General features: G+C 48.4%; 1 protein-coding gene across 2 annotated transcripts in view; it reads left to right on the top strand.

Moving 5' to 3' along the window:
- Positions 1–4,016: 4,016 nt before the first annotated feature.
- CYB5B (cytochrome b5 type B) overlaps positions 4,017–19,662 on the top strand; it is a 37,539-nt gene continuing 21,893 nt past the window's right edge. Inside the window, exon 1 of one of the 2 annotated variants that reach the window (XM_069966108.1) lies at positions 4,017–4,253. In XM_069966108.1, coding sequence (XP_069822209.1) covers positions 4,110–4,253 — 144 coding nt within the window. In that variant the 5' untranslated portion in view covers positions 4,017–4,109. The remainder of the gene's footprint in view (positions 4,254–19,662) is intronic. The other variant, XM_069966107.1, reaches the window with a different exon arrangement.

The raw sequence follows: 19,662 nt of genomic DNA on the forward strand, positions 1-19,662 counted from the left end.
GGGGGGGGGGGGGGGGGGGGGGGGGGGGGGGGGGGGGCTGTGCCTTATTACTATATGGGGGTACAGAGGCACCTAACCTCTACATGCGGTAACTACTATATGGGGGTACAAAGGTGATCTAACTAATATATGGGGGTACAGTGGGGACCTAACTACTATATGCAGACACAGGGGGACCAAACTACTACATGGTAGCTCAGAGTGACCTATTACTATATTAACTGGAACAAGGAATTTAGACTGTCTCTTTGGCAGATTCTGTAGTGAAGAGTCATGGTGGGATGGCTGGATGGAAAAGAAAAAGAAAATTGAATGACTCATAGAAGGGGGTCACCTGTGAGTCACTGGATATAACACTGTCATCATTTACATGGTCTGCAGATCCAGTGTAGAACTGCTATCTACCAATATATGGTAACTGTATATAGGGATATTGATCTTAGTATCATTATTTTTTTCTTGTATGTAAATGTTTTCATATATTAATGAGCACAGAAAGATTATCTGACAGATTGTGCCAAAGATCTGAAGATTCTGGCTTCAAATCTTTGGCAGATAATCTGTCAGATAATCTTTCTGTGTAAATGGACCCTAAGTACCAGACAGCCATAAAGTACATAGTCATTTTGTGCCATTAAAGGGGTTATCCAGTGCTACAAAAACATGGCCACTTTCTTCACATGGCGATACCAAATGTGCTTATCTGTTGCTTACATTTTCATTTGAAAAGGAGGAAAAGGGACGTGATTTGATTTTTTTATTATGGGGAAGAGAGTTTTTTTTATATATATATATATATATAAAAAAAAATTAAATGTAACTATTTCTTAACTGTACTTATTTACTTCTTGCCTTTACCACTGACATTGCACAAAAATGCTGTTTTAGCCCTTCTCACACACCTAAACATTTTCTTCCCAAACATGTAACAATTTCCTGCATCCCTGCCTGCAATACCCCGCAAACATACTTTGATAAAGTCCCATCTCTTCTCATCTAGGCATTTCCTCTGGCCCAAGTAGTCAGGGTCCAAGTGCCAGCCATTGTTGTAAACACATCTCTATAAGCGTGATTCACATCATTGTATCATAGTTCCGTAATACAATGGAAGGCCTAGCCCTACGTCTTCATTCTGGCGGACATGTGCAGTACAGCAGCATCCTATGCCTGCTGTACTGCACATAAAGTTGCTACAAATTAGCCTTAAACTCATTCTCCTTCACAGAGCTCTGAGTCTGAGGCTGTTTTGGACATGCACAGTACAGCTGCCGTGCATGTCCGCTGGAATGAAGACATCTATGCACTGCTAGGCCTTCCTGTTTGTGGCAAAACTATAATACAGCGATATGAATTATGCCAACAGAGGCGTGATTAGAACAATAATGGCTGGCCCCTGGACTGTGACTACTTTGGCCAAAGCAAATGCCTAGATGAATAGTTGAGATGAATTTGCATACAGAACAGGACTTTATCAAAGTATGTTTGTGGGGTATTCCAGGGAGGGATGCAGGCAATAGTTACATGTTTGGGAAGTCTTCTAGGGACTGTATTAGCACAAATTGATGGCGTTAGCGAATTTCAGGTGACTGGTTCCCTCTAATGCCCTATGATCTAGTGGTTGCCTATAATAGTTCCGTAAAGGGACTAGTAAAAATAAATAGTAGAAGAAACGCCAAGGGCCAAAACAGAGAACTGAAGCAAAACCTTAAACAAGGCACGGGTCAAACACCAGGAGAGAACAGAAGCTAAAAGAGAACCTTGAAACTACCTTATACAAACTGGGTGAGAACCAGGAGATAGTAGAAGACTAAATGACTGCTAATTGCAGAAACCTATTATAATCCCATGGTGCCAGAGCCACTCATGATTAGCCCGTCACGCCCACTACCCTGATAGGATGGCTCTGAAATCACTAGGATTGTCCAGGGAAGCTCTTCTGGGTAGAAATAGTGAAAAATGAAAATAGGCACAGTACTTTTTAACCCTTTCAGGACCAAGGCAAATTTTATGAATATGACCTGTGTCACTTTATTCATCAATAACTTGGGAATGCTTTTACCAATCCTTCTGATTCCAAGATTGTTTTTTTTGTTACATATTCTACTTTATGTTAGTGGTAAATTTGAGTTGATAGGTTTAGAATTTTTTGGTGAATAACTCCAAAATGTTGTTAAAAATGTAAAAAAAGGGCATTTCTCTACATTTGAAAGTCTCTGCCAATAAGGAAAATAGTAATACTACATTCATTATCAGCACCAGTTCAATTTTGGAGTATATTTTAGAGGCCTGTATGCTAAAACCCCCCACAATCCAACCCATTTTGAAATCTTCACTCTTTCAAGTCTTTAAATTTACATTCATTCAGTTATTTAACCCTTTCTGCATTTCACAGGAATAACTGCAAAGTAAGAGTGAAAAGTTAAAATTTGCATTTTCTTTCCAGAGATTCCAATGTAATCCTATGTGTTTTTTACAAAACCAATTACCGTTACTGATCCACCAAAGCCAGCAATTGCCGATGCTGGACCCCCTTTCAGCTATCAGCTGAAAGTTTAGTTGCAGCTTCCGGTCACTGTTTGTCTAAACAGTGAGCATCTGAAGCAGACTGACTTTTGCTTGAAAGGGTTAAAAGAGAACTCCGGTGCAATCCAATCCAGGCTGGGGTGGTGCAAACATAGTAAAGAAATTATACTTATGCGTCCCTGTCCCTCTGACCCAGCAGGTACTGTCCGCTCAGCTGGTCAGTGACTACAGAGGTGTCGTGCCCTAGTCACTGACTGACTGAGCGGACATTTCTGAGCCTGGTCGTGATGTCACAGAATAAGGAGCTACAGCAGACCAGCGGGCAGATTAACTCATCTGATCCTGTGGAGAGTCTTTTTTTTTTGCTAGGAAAACCTCTATATGTTGCGTTCACATGTACCAAATATATAGCAAAATCCGATTTTCATTCCACTACAAGAACATCGCCACTGCCTATTGAAACTTATTAGCTGTTGGGCTTTACACAAGATAATCCTTTAGCTGCACACACTCCTGCCTGCTTCTCTGGCTCCTGGGTCACTGACAGCTGTCCCACCACAGCCACTGATTGGCTGAGCGGGCTGTCAGACCCTGAAGCCAGAGAAGCAGGCAGGAGTGCATGAAGGCAAAGCATAATCCTGTTAAAGCCTGGCAGCTAATAAGTTAAAGGGAGCCAATTAGCAGATTTCTGCTGCTATGATTCCCAGAATCCTAGTATAGAGCTACTGCTGCAGCTACGGCAGTCAAAAAAGTATTTTTATTTTGCTGCGCTAAGCAGGGAGAGGGGCAGCAACTAGTCATCTGGGTGGGGAGCCGCTCATGACTAGTCACCGCTCTCTGCCTGTCAGTGTGCATTGTGGGGATGATTGACAGGCAGAGAGACCCCTTAGTGGCCTGTCTGCCTGTCAATCGTCCCCACAGAGCACACTGACAGGCAGAGAGCGGTGACTAGTCATGAGCAGCTCCCCACCCCTTGCACCACCCCTTACCTGCCCTGGATTTTCACACTTGGCCGCAGTACCTCTTTAATGTTAAATATGTGTTACTAATCATTGAAATGTTAAAAAAATGTTTAATATTAATTTAATATATATATATATATATATATATATATATATATATATATATATATATATATATATATATATATATATATAAAAATCATTTAACAAATACTAGTGGTAGATTAGCTTAGTGACTCCAGAGGGAGGACCTCCTCACAGAGCCCAGCATACTGATTCTTCCCTTGTAGCCCGCTGTAGAGACTAGTATGGAGTTTGCAGGAGGTCGCCCTCTGGTGTCCGTAATATATTATAGCCCTCTGTATTTGACTACAACCAGGTCAAAAATAAAAGTTTCTGGGAGCTTTACGCTTTTTGACGTATATTATAATTCGTCAGTGGCCTGAAAGCACCGACTTCCGTGATTGGTCATCAGCTTTTCACGTGAACCACCTTCTTGGATGTGATTGGTTGTCACCTAGGAGACCTCACCTATGTCCATGAGCCGAGAGTAAGGCGTCGCTGTACGGAAGCCAAGAGTAGTCATCTCGGGACGAGTTACGTAACGCGTTGTGCATACTGGCAATGGCGAACAGTGAAGGCAGCCCCAGTGAGGAGTCTCAGGTCACCTACTACACCCTGGAAGATGTGAGGAAAAGAAACAGTGCTAAGGAGCTCTGGCTGGTGATCCACGGCCGAGTCTATGATATTACTCGCTTTGTGGAAGAGGTGAGGCTCGTGGGAGCTGTGACAGCTCCTGCTATGGTGTGAGGCTGGAGGGACCACCTGGTGCAGCATCCCTTCCCCCTCCATACTTATCGCGGAGAATGAACACTGTGTGTGGCAGGTATGTGCAGAGCCACCTGTGTGTGGCGGTATGTGCAGAGCCACCTGTGTGTGACAGGTATGTGCAGAGCCACCTGTGTGAGGCAGGTATGTGCAGAGCCACCTGTGTGTGGCAGGTATGTGCAGAGCCACCTGTGTGTGACAGGTATGTGCAGAGCCACCTGTGTGTGACAGGTATGTGCAGAGCCCCCTGTGTGTGGCAGGTATGTGCAGAGCCACCTGTGTGTGACAGGTATGTGCAGAGCCCCCTGTGTGTGGCAGGTATGTGCAGAGCCCCCTGTGTGTGACAGGTATGTGCAGAGCCACCTGTGTGTGACAGGTATGTGCAGAGCCCCCTGTGTGTGACAGGTATGTGCAGAGCCCCCTGTGTGTGGCAGGTATGTGCAGAGCCACCTGTGTGTGACAGGTATGTGCAGAGCCACCTGTGTGTGACAGGTATGTGCAGAGCCACCTGTGTGTGGCGGTATGTGCAGAGCCACCTGTGTGTGACAGGTATGTGCAGAGTGACCTGTATGTGGCAGGTATGTGCAGAGCCACCTGTGTGTGGCAGGTATGTGCAGAGCCACCTGTATGTGGCAGGTATGTGCAGAGCCCCCTGTGTGAGGCAGGTATGTGCAGAGCCCCCTGTGTGTGGCAGGTATGTGCAGAGCCACCTGTGTGTGACAGGTATGTGCAGAGTCACCTGTGTGTGACAGGTATGTGCAGAGCGACCTGTATGTGGCAGGTATGTGCAGAGCCCCCTGTGTGAGGCAGGTATGTGCAGAGCCCCCTGTGTGTGGCAGGTATGTGCAGAGCGACCTGTGTGAGGCAGGTATGTGCAGAGCCCCCTGTGTGAGGCAGGTATGTGCAGAGCCACCTGTGTGTGACAGGTATGTGCAGAGTGACCTGTATGTGGCAGGTATGTGCAGAGCCACCTGTGTGTGGCAGGTATGTGCAGAGCCACCTGTGTGTGGCAGGTATGTGCAGAGCCCCCTGTGTGAGGCAGGTATGTGCAGAGCCCCCTGTGTGTGGCAGGTATGTGCAGAGCCACCTGTGTGTGACAGGTATGTGCAGAGTCACCTGTGTGTGACAGGTATGTGCAGAGCGACCTGTATGTGGCAGGTATGTGCAGAGCCCCCTGTGTGAGGCAGGTATGTGCAGAGCCCCCTGTGTGTGGCAGGTATGTGCAGAGCGACCTGTGTGAGGCAGGTATGTGCAGAGCCCCCTGTGTGAGGCAGGTATGTGCAGAGCCACCTGTGTGTGGCAGGTATGTGCAGAGCCCCCTGTGTGTGGCAGGTATGTGCAGAGCCACCTGTGCGTGTGACAGGTATGTGCAGAGCCACCTGTGTGTGGCAGGTATGTGCAGAGCCGCAGCTGCTCATTACTGCTCCCCCTTGTGGCTGTGGGCTGTAGAAATTGCTTAGCACCTGTAGACTGGTAATGTGTGACATGGTGGCCCTGCATATGTGGAGTAAGCTATGCCATATGACCCATCTATGGTGAGGGTAGACAGGATTGGGTGCTGACCATGAAGGAGCAAGTGCAACATGAGAAAATATTAACTGAAAGAGTAGTAGATATGTAGAACAAACTTCAGCAGATGTGGTTGGTAAATGTACAGTAATCAAATGTAAATATGCCAGGCATATATCCTAAGGGTGGGTTCATACTGTGTAATTCTCGTGGATAAACTCTGTGGAATTCCGCTGTCTGTCCGCGTGCACGGCCGCGCGCCTTTCCGCTGTCTCCATAGACACCATTCTATGGGCTGGCGTATTCTGCTATTCGCTGAAAGAAGTGACATGTCACTTCTTTCGGCGGATAGTGGAATACGCCGGCCCATAGAATGGTGTCTATGGAGCCGGCAGAAAGGCACGCGTGTGGACACACGACGGCATTCCGCGGACATTATCCGTGAGAATTCTGTAGTATGAACCCACCCTAAGAAAGTAATTACTAAAAGGGCAGACTAGATGAACCGAGTGGTCTTTTTCTGCCAACTATGTTGCTTGCGTTTTTTTTGTTTTCCTTCCCAACCCCCACCCCCCCCCCCGCCCCCCATTTTTCCTTTTGTAAGCATTGGTGGGCCACCTTCCGGGACCCCTACTGATGGATCTGGGCTACTGTTTCCTATAGTGGGGCTGAATTTGCTGGGTCTGCAGCAGTAACATTTAGACCTAGTGTTGCCGCAAAGATTCTTATTTCCCATTTGAGGGTCCATTCACATGTACAGGATCTGCTGCAGAATGAGCCTTTAGGGTACAAACTCACTGGGCAAGAGCCGCTGCTGATCCTGCCCTGTACAGTCTATGGGCAGACAAACTCGCAGCAGGATGCACATCCCGCTGTGAGTTTGTCAGCAGCCCGCCCCATTGACACCCCCAGCCGGCCGGAGCGTATACATCACTGGGTCCCCGCTCCGGCTTGCTTCGGGCGTCCTGGTGTCTTCACGTCCCGCTCAGCCAATCAGTGCGCTGCGGGGACCAGGTTAACAGGGCGCTCTGCAGACAAACTTACAGCAGAATGTCAATCCTGCTGTGAGTTTGTCTGCCCATAGACTGTACAGGGCAGGGATCCACAGCAGCTCTCGCTGCAGATCTACCCAGTGAGTTTGTATCCTTAAAGAAGAAGTCTGGCAAAAAAATAAAATAAAATCAGTACGGGGTGAGGGGATATAATAAAGAAAGTATACTTACTGGTCCCGTGCCCCCCCAGGACAGCTTCCAGCTGCCAGACCCCGGCCGACATCCTCCATCTCTCCCTCTTGCAAGGTTACGACCTGGTTAATAGATGCCCTGCTCAGCCGGACAGTGGCCTATTTCCTACCTCTTTCCGCTGGGTAGTGACGAAACCCGAAGCCAGAAGAATATTACATCTGGCAGGGGTCTTGGAGCCTGTTGATGCAGCGCTGCTGGGGGAACAGGGACTGGTAAGTATACTTTCTTTTTTTATGGTCCTCCATCCCTTGCCTGCCCTGTAGTTTTTAATTTTGCCGGACTTCTCCTTTAATGACCTTTAGACTCAAACAAATAAGGATTTATGATGCCCTAAATTTGGCCTCATAGAGCTGCAAGCATCCGGGTGTTACACCTACATTACAGACCAAACAGGGGTACAGTATATGCCCCTTATTCAGCTATATCTACTCTGTGAATGAAGTTTATGCAGCTGTCCGCTGTTATTGCTGGAGAATGCAATGTCTGTACACTCCTCCCCTTGCCCTATACAAAGGCAGTGTAGCATTGTATGGTGGCGCATCTGCCAGTTTCTAGAATAGTGCAGCACATCACTTCTCACACTATTGCCCTATCACACGGCTGTGTTTTGGTCAGTATTTTATATCCATATTGGTAAGCCAAAAGAGAAGTAAAATGTTTACAGAGAAGCTTCTGTGTATTGGACCCACTCCTGCTTTTGGCTGAAAATAAAATACTGATGGATGTAATGGAACTAGTGCTCCAAATATTGCCATGTGAAATTGGCCCTATGGTTAAGTTTTTTTTTTTTCTTTCATATCAACTAGTTTCAGAAAGTTCCAGGGACTTGTAATTTACTTTTATAAAAAAAAATCTCAAGTCTTCCAGTAGTTATTAACTGCTGTATGTCCTGCAGGAAGTGGTGTATTAATTCCAGTCTGGAGAGCAGAATAGGTTTTCTATGGGGATTTGCTACTTCTCTGGGCAGTTCCTGACATGGACAGAGGTGGCAGCAGAGAGCACTGTGTACTGGATTTTTTTTTTTAAATAAAAGTAAATTACAAATCTCTTGCAGTTGATTTGAAAGATTATTTTTTTTTTTTTTTTTTGTAAACTACCTCTTTAAGGCTCATAGGGGAGAAATGGTGTGTGACGGGTTGCACTCTTCAGAGTAGTAGCTGGGTGGGAATGATCACTGTATAAGTAATTGAAGCCACCCAATTACCATTCAATGGTGAATCAATTGTCCACAAACCTTGCTGATGCTTAAAGTGTATTTTATTGTGCAACAAGGAATCCACTGACCTAAAGAATGTCAAAAATTTCAGTGGGTCTCACACTCCAGTGTGTCATGGAGTCTGTGCACTGGCAGTATGAGCAGTCCTGACGTATCTCTGCTGTGTGGTGGAGAAGACTGCTTAGAGCAGACTGTGCTGCACGTGGCTGGCAATATAGTGTGAGACACACCGAAATGTCGACATATTTAGTCTGTGGACTTCTTGTTGCACAATAAAATACACTTTAAGCATCTGCAAGATTAGTGGACATTCCATTCACCATTAAATAGCAATTGGGTGGCTTCAATTACTTATACACTTAAAGGAGAAGTCTGGCAAAAAAAGTTTATTTAAAGGGAACCAATCACGCTAAAAACGGCCATAAAGCTAAGGAATCGTGCTGGTACATCACCGAGCACGCCTCCCAAACATACCCCTGTACCCTGCGTACCATGTACATATAAACCGCAAAGTTAGTTTAATTATCTCCCACGCTGTATGTAAAGTACCTGCTAAGTAGTCATGGTGGGCGAGTGGCTTGTTCAAGTAGCCACGGTCCTCGGTGGGCTCCGGCGCTGTAATCACGCCCCTCTGGGCATGTTGAAAAGAACTGCATGCTGACGTCAGCCGGGGGGGGCGGGATTGCACGTCGGCCGAGCCTGTGCGGCGTGGTACAGCAGCGCCTTCCCCTGCTGTACTGCGCATGCGGGGCACAGTAAAACCGTCAGCGCCCCCCCCTCCTTCTCGGGTGATGTCAGCATGCAGTTCTTTTCCACACGCCCAGAGGGGCGTGATTACAGAGCCCGCCCAGGACCGTGAGTAGATGAACAAGCCACCCGCCCACCATGACTACTTAGCAGGTAATTTACATACAGCCCGGGTGATAAATAACCTAACTTTGCAGTTTATATGTACATGGTACGCAAGGTACAGGGGTATGTTTGGGAAGCATGCTGGGTGATGTACCAGCACGTTTCCTTAGCTTTATGGCCGTTTTTAGCATGATTGGTTCCCTTTAAGTATACAAATTACCAATATACACTTATTACGGGAAAAGCTTATAAAGGGCTTTTTCCCTGCACTTACTACTGCATCAAGGCTTCACTTCCTGGATAAAATGGTGATGTCACGACCCAACTCTCAGAGCTGTGCGGGCTGTGGCTGCTGGAGAGGCTGATGGTAGAGGGATGCTCAGTGTCCCTCTGCCATCATCCTCTCTAGCACCCACAGCCTGCACAGCTCTGGGAGTCGGGTCGTGACATCACCATTTTATCCAGGAAGTGAAGCCTTGATGCAGTAGTAAGTGCTGGGAAAAAACACTTAATAAGCATTTCCCATAATAAGTGTATATTGTTGTTTGGTATAACTTTTGGGGGACAATACAATACTTTGATAAAAGTTTTTGCTGGACTCCTTTAAAAGAAAGTCAACATAATAGTCTAAACTTAGGCCTCATTCACACATTCCGTAGTGTGCCCGTAACTGCGGACCCAAACGGCCTGTTTACACATTCTGTGCGCATCATGAGGCCGTGATCTGTGCCGTGCAGTTGAGACCGTGATTCAACCGCTGCCCCTTCTGCACAGGCTTACCTATTCATCTGTGCTTGCGCACTAGGTTGACCAATGTTTTTTTTGTTTGGTGAGCTTATATAACTTATTGTTGTTGGTGTTGGGGATGTAGCAGAGCTGAGTTGGTGTTGAGGATGTAGCAGAGCTGAGTTGGTGTTGAGGATGTAGCAGAGCTGAGTTGGTGTTGAGGATGTAGCAGAGCTGAGTTGGTGTTGAGGATGTAGCAGAGCTGAGTTGGTGTTGGGGATGTAGCAGAGCTGAGTTGGTGTTGTAGCCTGCGGCAGCACCCGCCCCCCCACACCGTCTCACCTGCAGCCATCACCACCCCGGCATCACCTGTGGCAGCATGTTACTCCCCCCGCCCCCCGGTCTCACCCGCGGGACGTTCCTTCCCCCCTCTCACCTGCGGCAGCGCCCGACTCCCCCGTCTCACCTGCGGCAGCGCCCGACTCCCCCGTCTCACCTGCGGCAGCACCCGACCCCCCACCCCGTCTCACGGGCATTCATGACCACCCTGGCCTCACCCATGGCAGCACGTTCCTCCCCGACCCCCCCCCCCCTCACCTGCGGTAGCACCATCCCAGTCTCCCTGCTCCTCCGAGGCCTCCCGCAGCTCAGTAGCACCGATCATGCTACTGAGCTGCGGGAGGCCTCGGAAGAGCAGGGAGACTGGGATGGCGCTACCGCGGGTGAGAGGGAGGAGGAGGGGGGGGTTGCTGCGGGTGAGCGCTGTCAGTGTGAGCGCAGTCAGGGGGAACAGTGCAGGTGAGCGCTGGGGGGCACAGAGTGCTCCGGCGCTGGGGGGCACAGAGTGCTCCGGGGCTGGAGGTGGGGGCACAGAGTGCTCCGGCGCTGGGGGGGGGGCACACGGTATGGGTGACGGGGGTGGCTGCTGTTAGAGAGGGAGACAGTGACAGCTGCACTGATCACTGTCTCCTTCTCTAACATCAGCCATCCCCGTCAGTGTCCTCCTTCTCTTCAGATTGGCTGGGTTAGAAGTGCTAACCCGGCCCATTGAAGAGACGGAGGACACGTGATGCCGTCTCGGAGGGTGCGGGCCAGGAGCAGGGAGTGGAGACGGGTTAGACTTAGATTTGATGATTCTATCTGTTTGGTGGGGGTGAATGCATCTGGATAACAGCAAAACTGTGCAGAATTCGTAATAAATTGATATTGGAAAGATGGAAAGCTACGGGTGGGCAATGTATTAATGCAAAACTAATTTTTTTGGGGGGAATACCCCTTTAAGGATCCAGCCCATGTGCCGGGCTGCCACAGGTGGGAAATAGGAAGCAATCTACCTGGAGTATTCCTAATGATGAGGAGGGTGGGGAGGAAGGACAGAGAGGTTGTGCCAGCCTAATGCATATACTAATGTAAGCCCCGGCCGTTAGACACAGCGCTGCTGGATTAAAAGTTGTTTTTATGACAACTGCATCCCCTGCCGAACGGACCCCAGGACAGATCTTGGATTAAAAGCAGCTTTCTGAAGGTACAAGCGGTTTGGGGGGGTCAGATTGTGGGTACGGAGTCGCTTTAAAGGACAACTCTGGCGCAAAAGTGAAAAAATATATATATTTTCATACCCCCTTCTATTATCATCTTCGCTCTTTGGTTGGTCTCCGTTTAAACTTCTCAACGATCGCGGGTCCCCGGAGCTCCCATTGGCCTCTTCATCTCTCTGGCACTTCTTTCTTCTTTGGCTGGCAGCATCAGATGACTGACAGCTTGCTCAGCCAATCGGATGGGGAGGGACCAGCTTACCATCCCGTTTGTATGTGACTTGACTAAGTAGTACTGTGAGCTCTGCACGAAACATAGGAGCACTGGCACTGGAATGGCTAGGGGAGTAATAGGTTACTTTATTTTAAAAGATTTTCTACTCTTCGTATATTTTTCCAAAGTACCAGACAACCCCTTTAAGTGGACTCAGTAGTACCTATCAAAATCCATTCCAAAAGCCCTGTTCTGCTGCTAAAAAGAAGAGTGCTTTATGTAAGACAGTAGATCCGGATCTTTGGACGGACTCCCAGCGTGTTATTACTCAGCACTTTACAATGGTCATTGAGTTGGGAAACAAAGTTTAGCTTACTAGCAATAAATCTCAATGCCAAGCACATTGGGCTTAGCTGAGTGTACATGCTAGTCATACAAATCAGGGGAGGATGAGCGGCTGCCAGGTACCTCTACTGCCACCTATCTCTGGGAATACAAGTCCAGGCAATAATTGGTGGCATAGAGTCTCTAATGGATCCCACATACAGCCAACTGACATCCCCAATAATCATACTACATTACTATGGAGCCAATTGTACACACAGCAAATCTGATGATTTTGTGTTTTACAATAGTTAATCTTTCTTTATATCTTCTATCAGAGTTTTCACCAGCATATCTCCCCAAGCATCTGCTGTCAGGGGAGTTACACATTGCAGTACGAAGCTCATGAAGGAAGTTGCACGTCGTGGGCTAGCTTAGAGGGTTTATAAGATGTGCTGTCTGCACACATATCCTTTGATGCTCTCATGTGTAGAAGGGGCGGTTTGTTAAAGTTGCAAAAAGTGATCCTCATTGGTCCTACAGGCCAAGGGTGACCGTAAGCTGCATAGCTTGTGAACTGTTCACATGCTGCTGTGGTGGTGAAACTTTATTGTGAGTGGACATATTGCCCCATGGCATGATGTGGAAACTAGAGCAGTGATTTTCAACCTTTTTTGAGCTGCGGCACACTTTTTATAATTAAAAAATCCCGGGGCACACCACCAACCAAAATGACACTAAAACAGTACATATTATACATATAGTAAATAATATAGATTCTAAATATATTTATACTCACTCAGTGTGAAACCTGGGCCTGTTTTCTTCTCCCCCCTGTGCTTCTCTCCTGTGCTTCCCTCCACCATACTTCTCCCCCCTACTTCTCCCCTGTGCTTCTCTCCACCATACTTCTCCCCCTGCTTCTCTCCTGTGCTTCTCTCCCCCATGCTTCTCTCCTGTGCTTCCCTCCACCATACTTCTCCCCCCTACTTCTCTCCTGTGCTTCTCTCCACCATACTTCTCCCCCATGCTTCTCTCCTGTGCTTCTCTCCACCATACTTCTCCCCCATGCTTCTCTCCTGTGCTTCTCTCCACCATACTTCTCCCCCCTGCTTCTCTCCTGTGCTTCTCTCCACCATACTTCTCTGCCCCCTGCTTCTCTCCTGTGCTTCTCTCTCCCATGCTTCTCTCCTGTGCTTCTCTCCACCATACTTCTCCCCCCTGCTTCTCTCCTGTGCTTCTCTCCCCCCTGCTTCTCTCCACCATACTTCTCCCCCCTGCTTATCTCCTGTGCTCTCTCCCGCCTGCTTCTCTCCTGTGCTCTCTCCCCCCTGCTTCTCTCCTGTGCTCTCTCCCCCATGCTTCTCTCCACCAAACTTCTCTCCCCCCTGCTCCTCTCCGCTGTTTCTTTCCCCCATCCCCAGGTTTCTCTCCCCCATGCTTCTCTCCCTGTCTCTCCCCCATGCTTCTCTCCCTGTCTCTCCCCCCTGTTTCTCCCCCATGCTTCTCTCCCCCATGCCCAGGTTTCTCTCCCCCATGCCCAGGTTTCTCTCCCCCATGCCCAGGTTTCTCTCCCCCATGCCCAGGTTTCTCTCCCCCATGCCCAGGTTTCTCTCCCCCATGCCCAGGTTTCTCTCCCCCATGCCCAGGTTTCTCTCCCCCATGCCCAGGTTTCTCTCCCCCATGCCCAGGTTTCTCTCCCCCATGCCCAGGTTTCTCTCCCCCATGCCCAGGTTTCTCTCCCCCATCCCCAGGTTTCTCTCCCCCATGCTTCTCTCCCTGTCTCTCTCCCCCTGTTTCTCTCCCATGCTTCTCTCCCCCATCCCTAGGTTTCTCTCCCCATCCCCATGTTTCTCTCCCCCATTGTTTTTTCCTGTTTCTCTCCCCCCTTCCTCCTCACCTCCTCCGAGATGGTCGCCGCTGCTGTCCGCCTCACCTACTGGCCGCCTGTAGGACCCGGACGTGCTCCTCCAATCAGCGGAGACCGGGAGCGTGGTGCGCTGCTGCGGGCCGTAGCACACACGTTGATTGGATGCGTGCATCACAGCCCGCCACAGCGCACCACGCTCCCGGTCTCCGCTGATTGGATAGGAGGAGCACGTCTGGCCACTACAGGCGGCCAGTAGGTGAGGCAGACAGCAGCAGCGGGACGATCTGCAGGGGCACCATAGTTTGGGGAACTTTCCCCGCGGCACACGCGACCTTGTGTCGCGGCACACTAGTTTAAAATCACTGCTGTAGAGCATCACATGCCATTGATATGAGTGGTGCATGTCAGCTAGGACTTGGGGACATGTTTAAAACTATTATTCATTTCTGTAAGTTGGTTGCCCCCCTACTATTATTCCCCTACACTCCAGGCACTTAGACTCGTATATACAGAGGTTCACCTCTACTATCTTATTTATAATAGATGACAGGCTTAATGTAGAAATGCTAGTTCCTTCTTCAAGCCTCCTACATATTTTCTGTGGAGCTCATCCATATTCAACAGGGTGGTGACAGTGGGGAGAAAACGTGCACTGCTAAGCGCTTCTCCCGGTTCATTCTAATAATCGCGGGGGATCAACACCCTGGCCACCACCAGTGAAAACTTATGACATGTCTAAAGTTTTCCAAAAGTGACAGTGACACTTTAAATTGAGAAAGGAATTCATATGAGATGCCAAGGAACATAGTCCAAGGGACAGTGCACTGTGCCTTTTATACATTCACACGTACACGTGTTTTCAGCTACATGCTTTTTGGCTTTACTCCTACTTATCTTTGGGCTTCAAACTTAAAGGACATCTCTGAGGATTTTTTTAAACTTATTTAACTTTGTAATGTGTGTCAATAAGCTATCTGGCCCCCTTCCTCCACTTTCCGACCCCCTATTGCCCCCCCTTCCCCCGTTCTCCTCTCCTGGGCGCATCACGTGGCTTCCAGCATGCTCAGCCCTAAGTTGTCCAAAACATGCAGCTGAAAACACTATTGGTGTGAATGTACCCCAAAAGGACTTTTGGGAAGCTGTCAAGGGTGTACTCTGTTATGCTGACAAAGCTTTCTCTATTTCAGTGGTCAGTAATCCACATCTTGTAGGACCCCCAATGTTATGTTCAGAAGCAAAGTGTCATGTTGACAGCAGGTTAGATGTCCCTATAGCGCACAGGGTGCTGAGGATGAAAGTAATTTTCTTACTTTCATACTTGCTATTGTTTTTGTGTAGTTTGTAGTGTAATTCATATGTTAATCAGGTGCTTTGGTGCCCTGGGGGCGGGACTACCAGTCTTAGTGCACTGATCCACCCCAGCTGGCCTAATAAATACTGGAGCGGCGCTCTGCAGTGCCATCACTCTGGCGCTCAGCACTGTAGATTGCCGGATGAATATCCATTAAATGGGGCCAGGGTTGCACGTGGTTGTCATCTTTCCCTTGTATGTTGAAATGCTGTAAAAGCTGCACTGCTGGAGGCTACCAAATCTGTACAGGTAAAGTTTATTTTGCAGATTTTGAAGGAATTGGATGGGTAATTATTTGTTTATCATTGGAGGAAGATATCACCATCTAGTGGTAACCTTAGAATATTGTCCTGTAATGTGTAGCTAACTTTAAAGCGGCACTATCAGCAGTTTCTGCCAAGAGAACCTGCTGATATGCCCTGGAATCTGCTTACCTTAGCAGCAGGTCGCCGTTCCTAATGTTGTCCTCCTCCCCCCACATTCCTCCGGAATCCCCTAATTGTCTCTGTGCAAATAAGGTGCTTAAAAGCATGTGGGGCGTCTCCCTCCTGCTCCGAGCACCACTGTGTGCCACCCAGCCTGACCCTTAATGTGCTGCCCAGCCCACTTCACCGCCCACTATGCACTGCCCACATACACACAGCCTGCTGCAGCCATAGCGCGCACACAGCCTGCTGCAGCCATAGCGCGCACACAGCCTGCTGCAGCCATAGCGCGCACACAGCCTGCTGCAGCCATAGCGCGCACACAGCCTGCTGCAGCCATAGCGCGCACACAGCCTGCTGCAGCCATAGCGCGCACACAGCCTGCTGCAGCCATAGCGCGCACACAGCCTGCTGCAGCCATAGCGCGCACACAGCCTGCTGCAGCCATAGCGCGCACACAGCCTGCTGCAGCCATAGCGCGCACACAGCCTGCTGCAGCCATAGCGCGCACACAGCCTGCTGCAGCCATAGCGCGCACACAGCCTGCTGCAGCCATAGCGCGCACACAGCCTGCTGCAGCCATAGCGCGCACACAGCCTGCTGCAGCCATAGCGCGCACACAGCCTGCTGCAGCCATAGCGCGCACACAGCCTGCTGCAGCCATAGCGTGCGCGCACACACATACACACACACATACACACACACACACACACACAGCCTGCTGCAGCCATAGCGCACACACACGCACACATCCACACACAGCCTACTGCAGCCATAGAGCACACACAACCTGTTGCAGCCATAGCAATAGCACACACCCATGCAGCCTGCTGCAGCCATAGCACATACACGTGCAAACTGCTGCAGCCATATCGCACGCACACACACACACACAGCCTTCTGCAGCCATAGCATACACACACACACCCTGCTGCAGCCATAGCACACTGAAGAAAAACACAGTCTTCTCCCAGAGGCAAAACACAGCACTGAGGATAGAGGTTACTGCCACAATGCTTATGGCTTTTCCTTCTCTGTATCACACAGGATATCTTCATATTACACTGCTGCTCATATATAATCATCTAGCATCCAGGGAGAGAACAGCACAGATCTTCCCCCACACAATGGACTCTTCTAGCTAAGAAACAAGCTGCCAAATAGTGACCTCCAACTTTTCCCCGGCCACCCTTATCTAATAGGGCCAGTGCTACTGATATATGAAGGAAACAGAATATTTGTGAGAGAGTGTATTTCTGTTGTTATAAATAAGGGCTTAGACTGATAGAACATAAACTATATTGATGAGGGACATTTATAAAAAAAATTGACTCCACGGCCCTGGTTCTTACAGAATCTTTGAGGAGAAAAAATTTGTGGTGTTCTTTATTAAATACCACATTACTTAGGTATTTTCCCTGGCGTTGCTCCTAGAATGTCACACTAGTGTATAGGTCCCCCTATGTTGTAAAATGAAACAGGCTTCAGCTCTGCATAGCAATGATGAGGTGACCGCTGTAAAACATGGCAAGAAGCTTTCTACAGTTATCGTCAGGCCACATTTGCATCATATTTGGTTCCTACATCACTGGTCAATGTTGGGATACCTTCTGAAAGATATTGCCAATCCCAATATACCATTAAATACCCACAGCACAGACATAGACTTGAATAGACTTTTATTTGTTAATGGTTTTTTTTTTTATGCTTTTATGCCGTACAAACAAAATGCATACATTCCTAAACTGACCAGATATGGTCACTAGTAAGTTTATGGCCGCATAGTGGGCTTGCTACTGTATATGATGGACTAGTGTACTGAAGGTGTCCTGACATATACCAACAGTAGAGCCCTGAAACTGATGGGAATGGGGCTGTACTGAATTATACTTTGTCCCATATCTAACATTGTGTAGCATAGGAGCTATAGGAAGAATCGTAACACAGTAGCAGTAATCTTTATGTGATGGGTACCAGTGGCTATGTGGCACTGGGTAACTACTGTTGGCAGGACGTGCCCTGTGTAAATGTTTGCTCAGCACACACTGCTGCTTTGTGCCCTTGTAGCAGTTTGGCTGTTCCTACCTATATAACTGGAAGTAATAGTATTACTTCTGTCTAGGTATTTGCATATAGTTATACTTCAGACACTGACCCTTTTGGTAAAGCTTACTTGCTATTTATTTTTTCAGTTTTGGCTGCTTTTCTGTCTCTGTCTGGTAAGTGCAGCTTAGCCGCAGAGAGCGGTTGAGGTCCTCTAAAATCCATCTTCTGTCTTATTGGAGGCTGTAGCTGCGGTCCTACGCTGCGGCCCTACTCTGCGCCTACGCTGCGGCCCTACTCTGCGCCTACGCTGCGGCCCTACTGTGTCTACACTCCGGGCAGGGTGCAGCCATAGCTCTTCCTTTCCTCTACTCTCTGTTTTGGGGCATTTTTGCATGACCATGTTACAGCTGCAAATCCTGTCTCCACTGCAGGGATGATCACCTGATAGCAACATAGGGACTGTATGATGCTGTTATTTTAGATGATCCGATCAGAAAGGTTCCAGGATTGTGGTTGTGTGACATTGGACTTAAGTGCAGCTTACATAATAAAGTCCGCCTAGGAAAAAAACAACAAGAGATTTTATATTTCCCGTTATTAACGTGTAGGATCAAAGGTTGCTGCTCTGGTACATTATAACTGGGCCGCTGCCAGCTTCTGTCCTCTTGGCATTTGATAAAAGCTGTGTTCCAGAGAGGCTGACTGCCAACTGCTCCATCTGGTGCCCCTGACTTACAGTAACCTGGTGACTGATCAAAGACATTTTGCTCTTTATTGTTTTCCATAACTGGTATAGGGTGCATCCCAAAGGGGCAGTGCCCGCATCTGTTACCCCCCTCTCCTTTTTTTTTTTTTTTCATTTTCTCATCCTTACCTTGTAAGAGCCATAACATTTTACACTCCTCAAAAAAATAAAGGAAATACTCAAATAACACATCCTAGATCTGAATGAATAAAATATTCTCATTGAATACTTTGTTCTGTGCAAATCTGAGCTGACAACAAAATCACACGAAAATCATCAATAGAAATCACATTTATTAACCAATTGAGGCCTGGATTTGGAGGCGCACACACAAGATTAAAGTGGAAAAACACACTCCAAGTAAAAATGAGTCTCAGTATTGTGTGTGGCCTCCACGTGCCTGTATGACCTCCCTACAATGCTTGGGCATGCTCCTGATGAGGTGGTGAATGGTCTCCTGAGGGATCTCCTCCCAGACCTGACTAAAGCATCGGCCAACTACTGGACAGTCTGTGCTGCAACGTGATGTTGGTGGATGGATGATGTCCCAGATGTGCTCAATCAGATTCCAGTCTGGGGAATGGGCAGGCCAGTCCATAACTTCAATGTCTTCATCTTGCAGGAACTGCTGACACACTCCAGCCACATGAGGTCTAGCATTGTCCTGCATTAGGAAGAACCCTGGGCCAACCGCACCAGCATATGGTCTCACAAGGGGTCTAAGGATCTCATCTCGGTACCTAATGACAGTCAGGCTACCTTTGGTGAGCACATGGAGGGCTGTGCGGCCCTCCAAAGAAATGCCACCCCACACCATTACTGACCCACTGCCAAAACGGTCATGCTGAAGGATGTTGCAGGCAGCAGATCGCTCTCCATAGCGTCTCCAGACTCTGTGACGTTCTCTGTGTAAACCTGCTTTCATCTCTGAAGAGCACAGGCGCCAGTGGTGAATTTGCCCATTCTGGTGTTCTCTGGCAAATGCCAAGTGTCCTGCACAGTGTTTGACTGTGAGCACAACCCCTTTCTGTGGACGTCGGGCTCTCATACCATCCTCCTGGAGTTGGTTTCTAACCGTTTGTGCAGACACATGCACATTTGTGACCTGCAGCAGGTCATTTTTCAGGGCTCTGGGAGTGTTCCTCCTTGCACAGAGGTGGCGGTAGCGGTCCTGCTGCTGGGTTGTTGTCCTCCTACGGCCTCCTTCATGTCTCCTGGTGTACTGGCCTGTCTCATGGTAGCGCCTCCAGCCTCTGGACACTATGCTGACAGACAGCAAACCTTCTTGCCAC

Source organism: Dendropsophus ebraccatus, chromosome 4 (genome assembly GCF_027789765.1).
Source record: "Dendropsophus ebraccatus isolate aDenEbr1 chromosome 4, aDenEbr1.pat, whole genome shotgun sequence".
Lineage (NCBI taxonomy): Eukaryota > Metazoa > Chordata > Amphibia > Anura > Hylidae > Dendropsophus > Dendropsophus ebraccatus.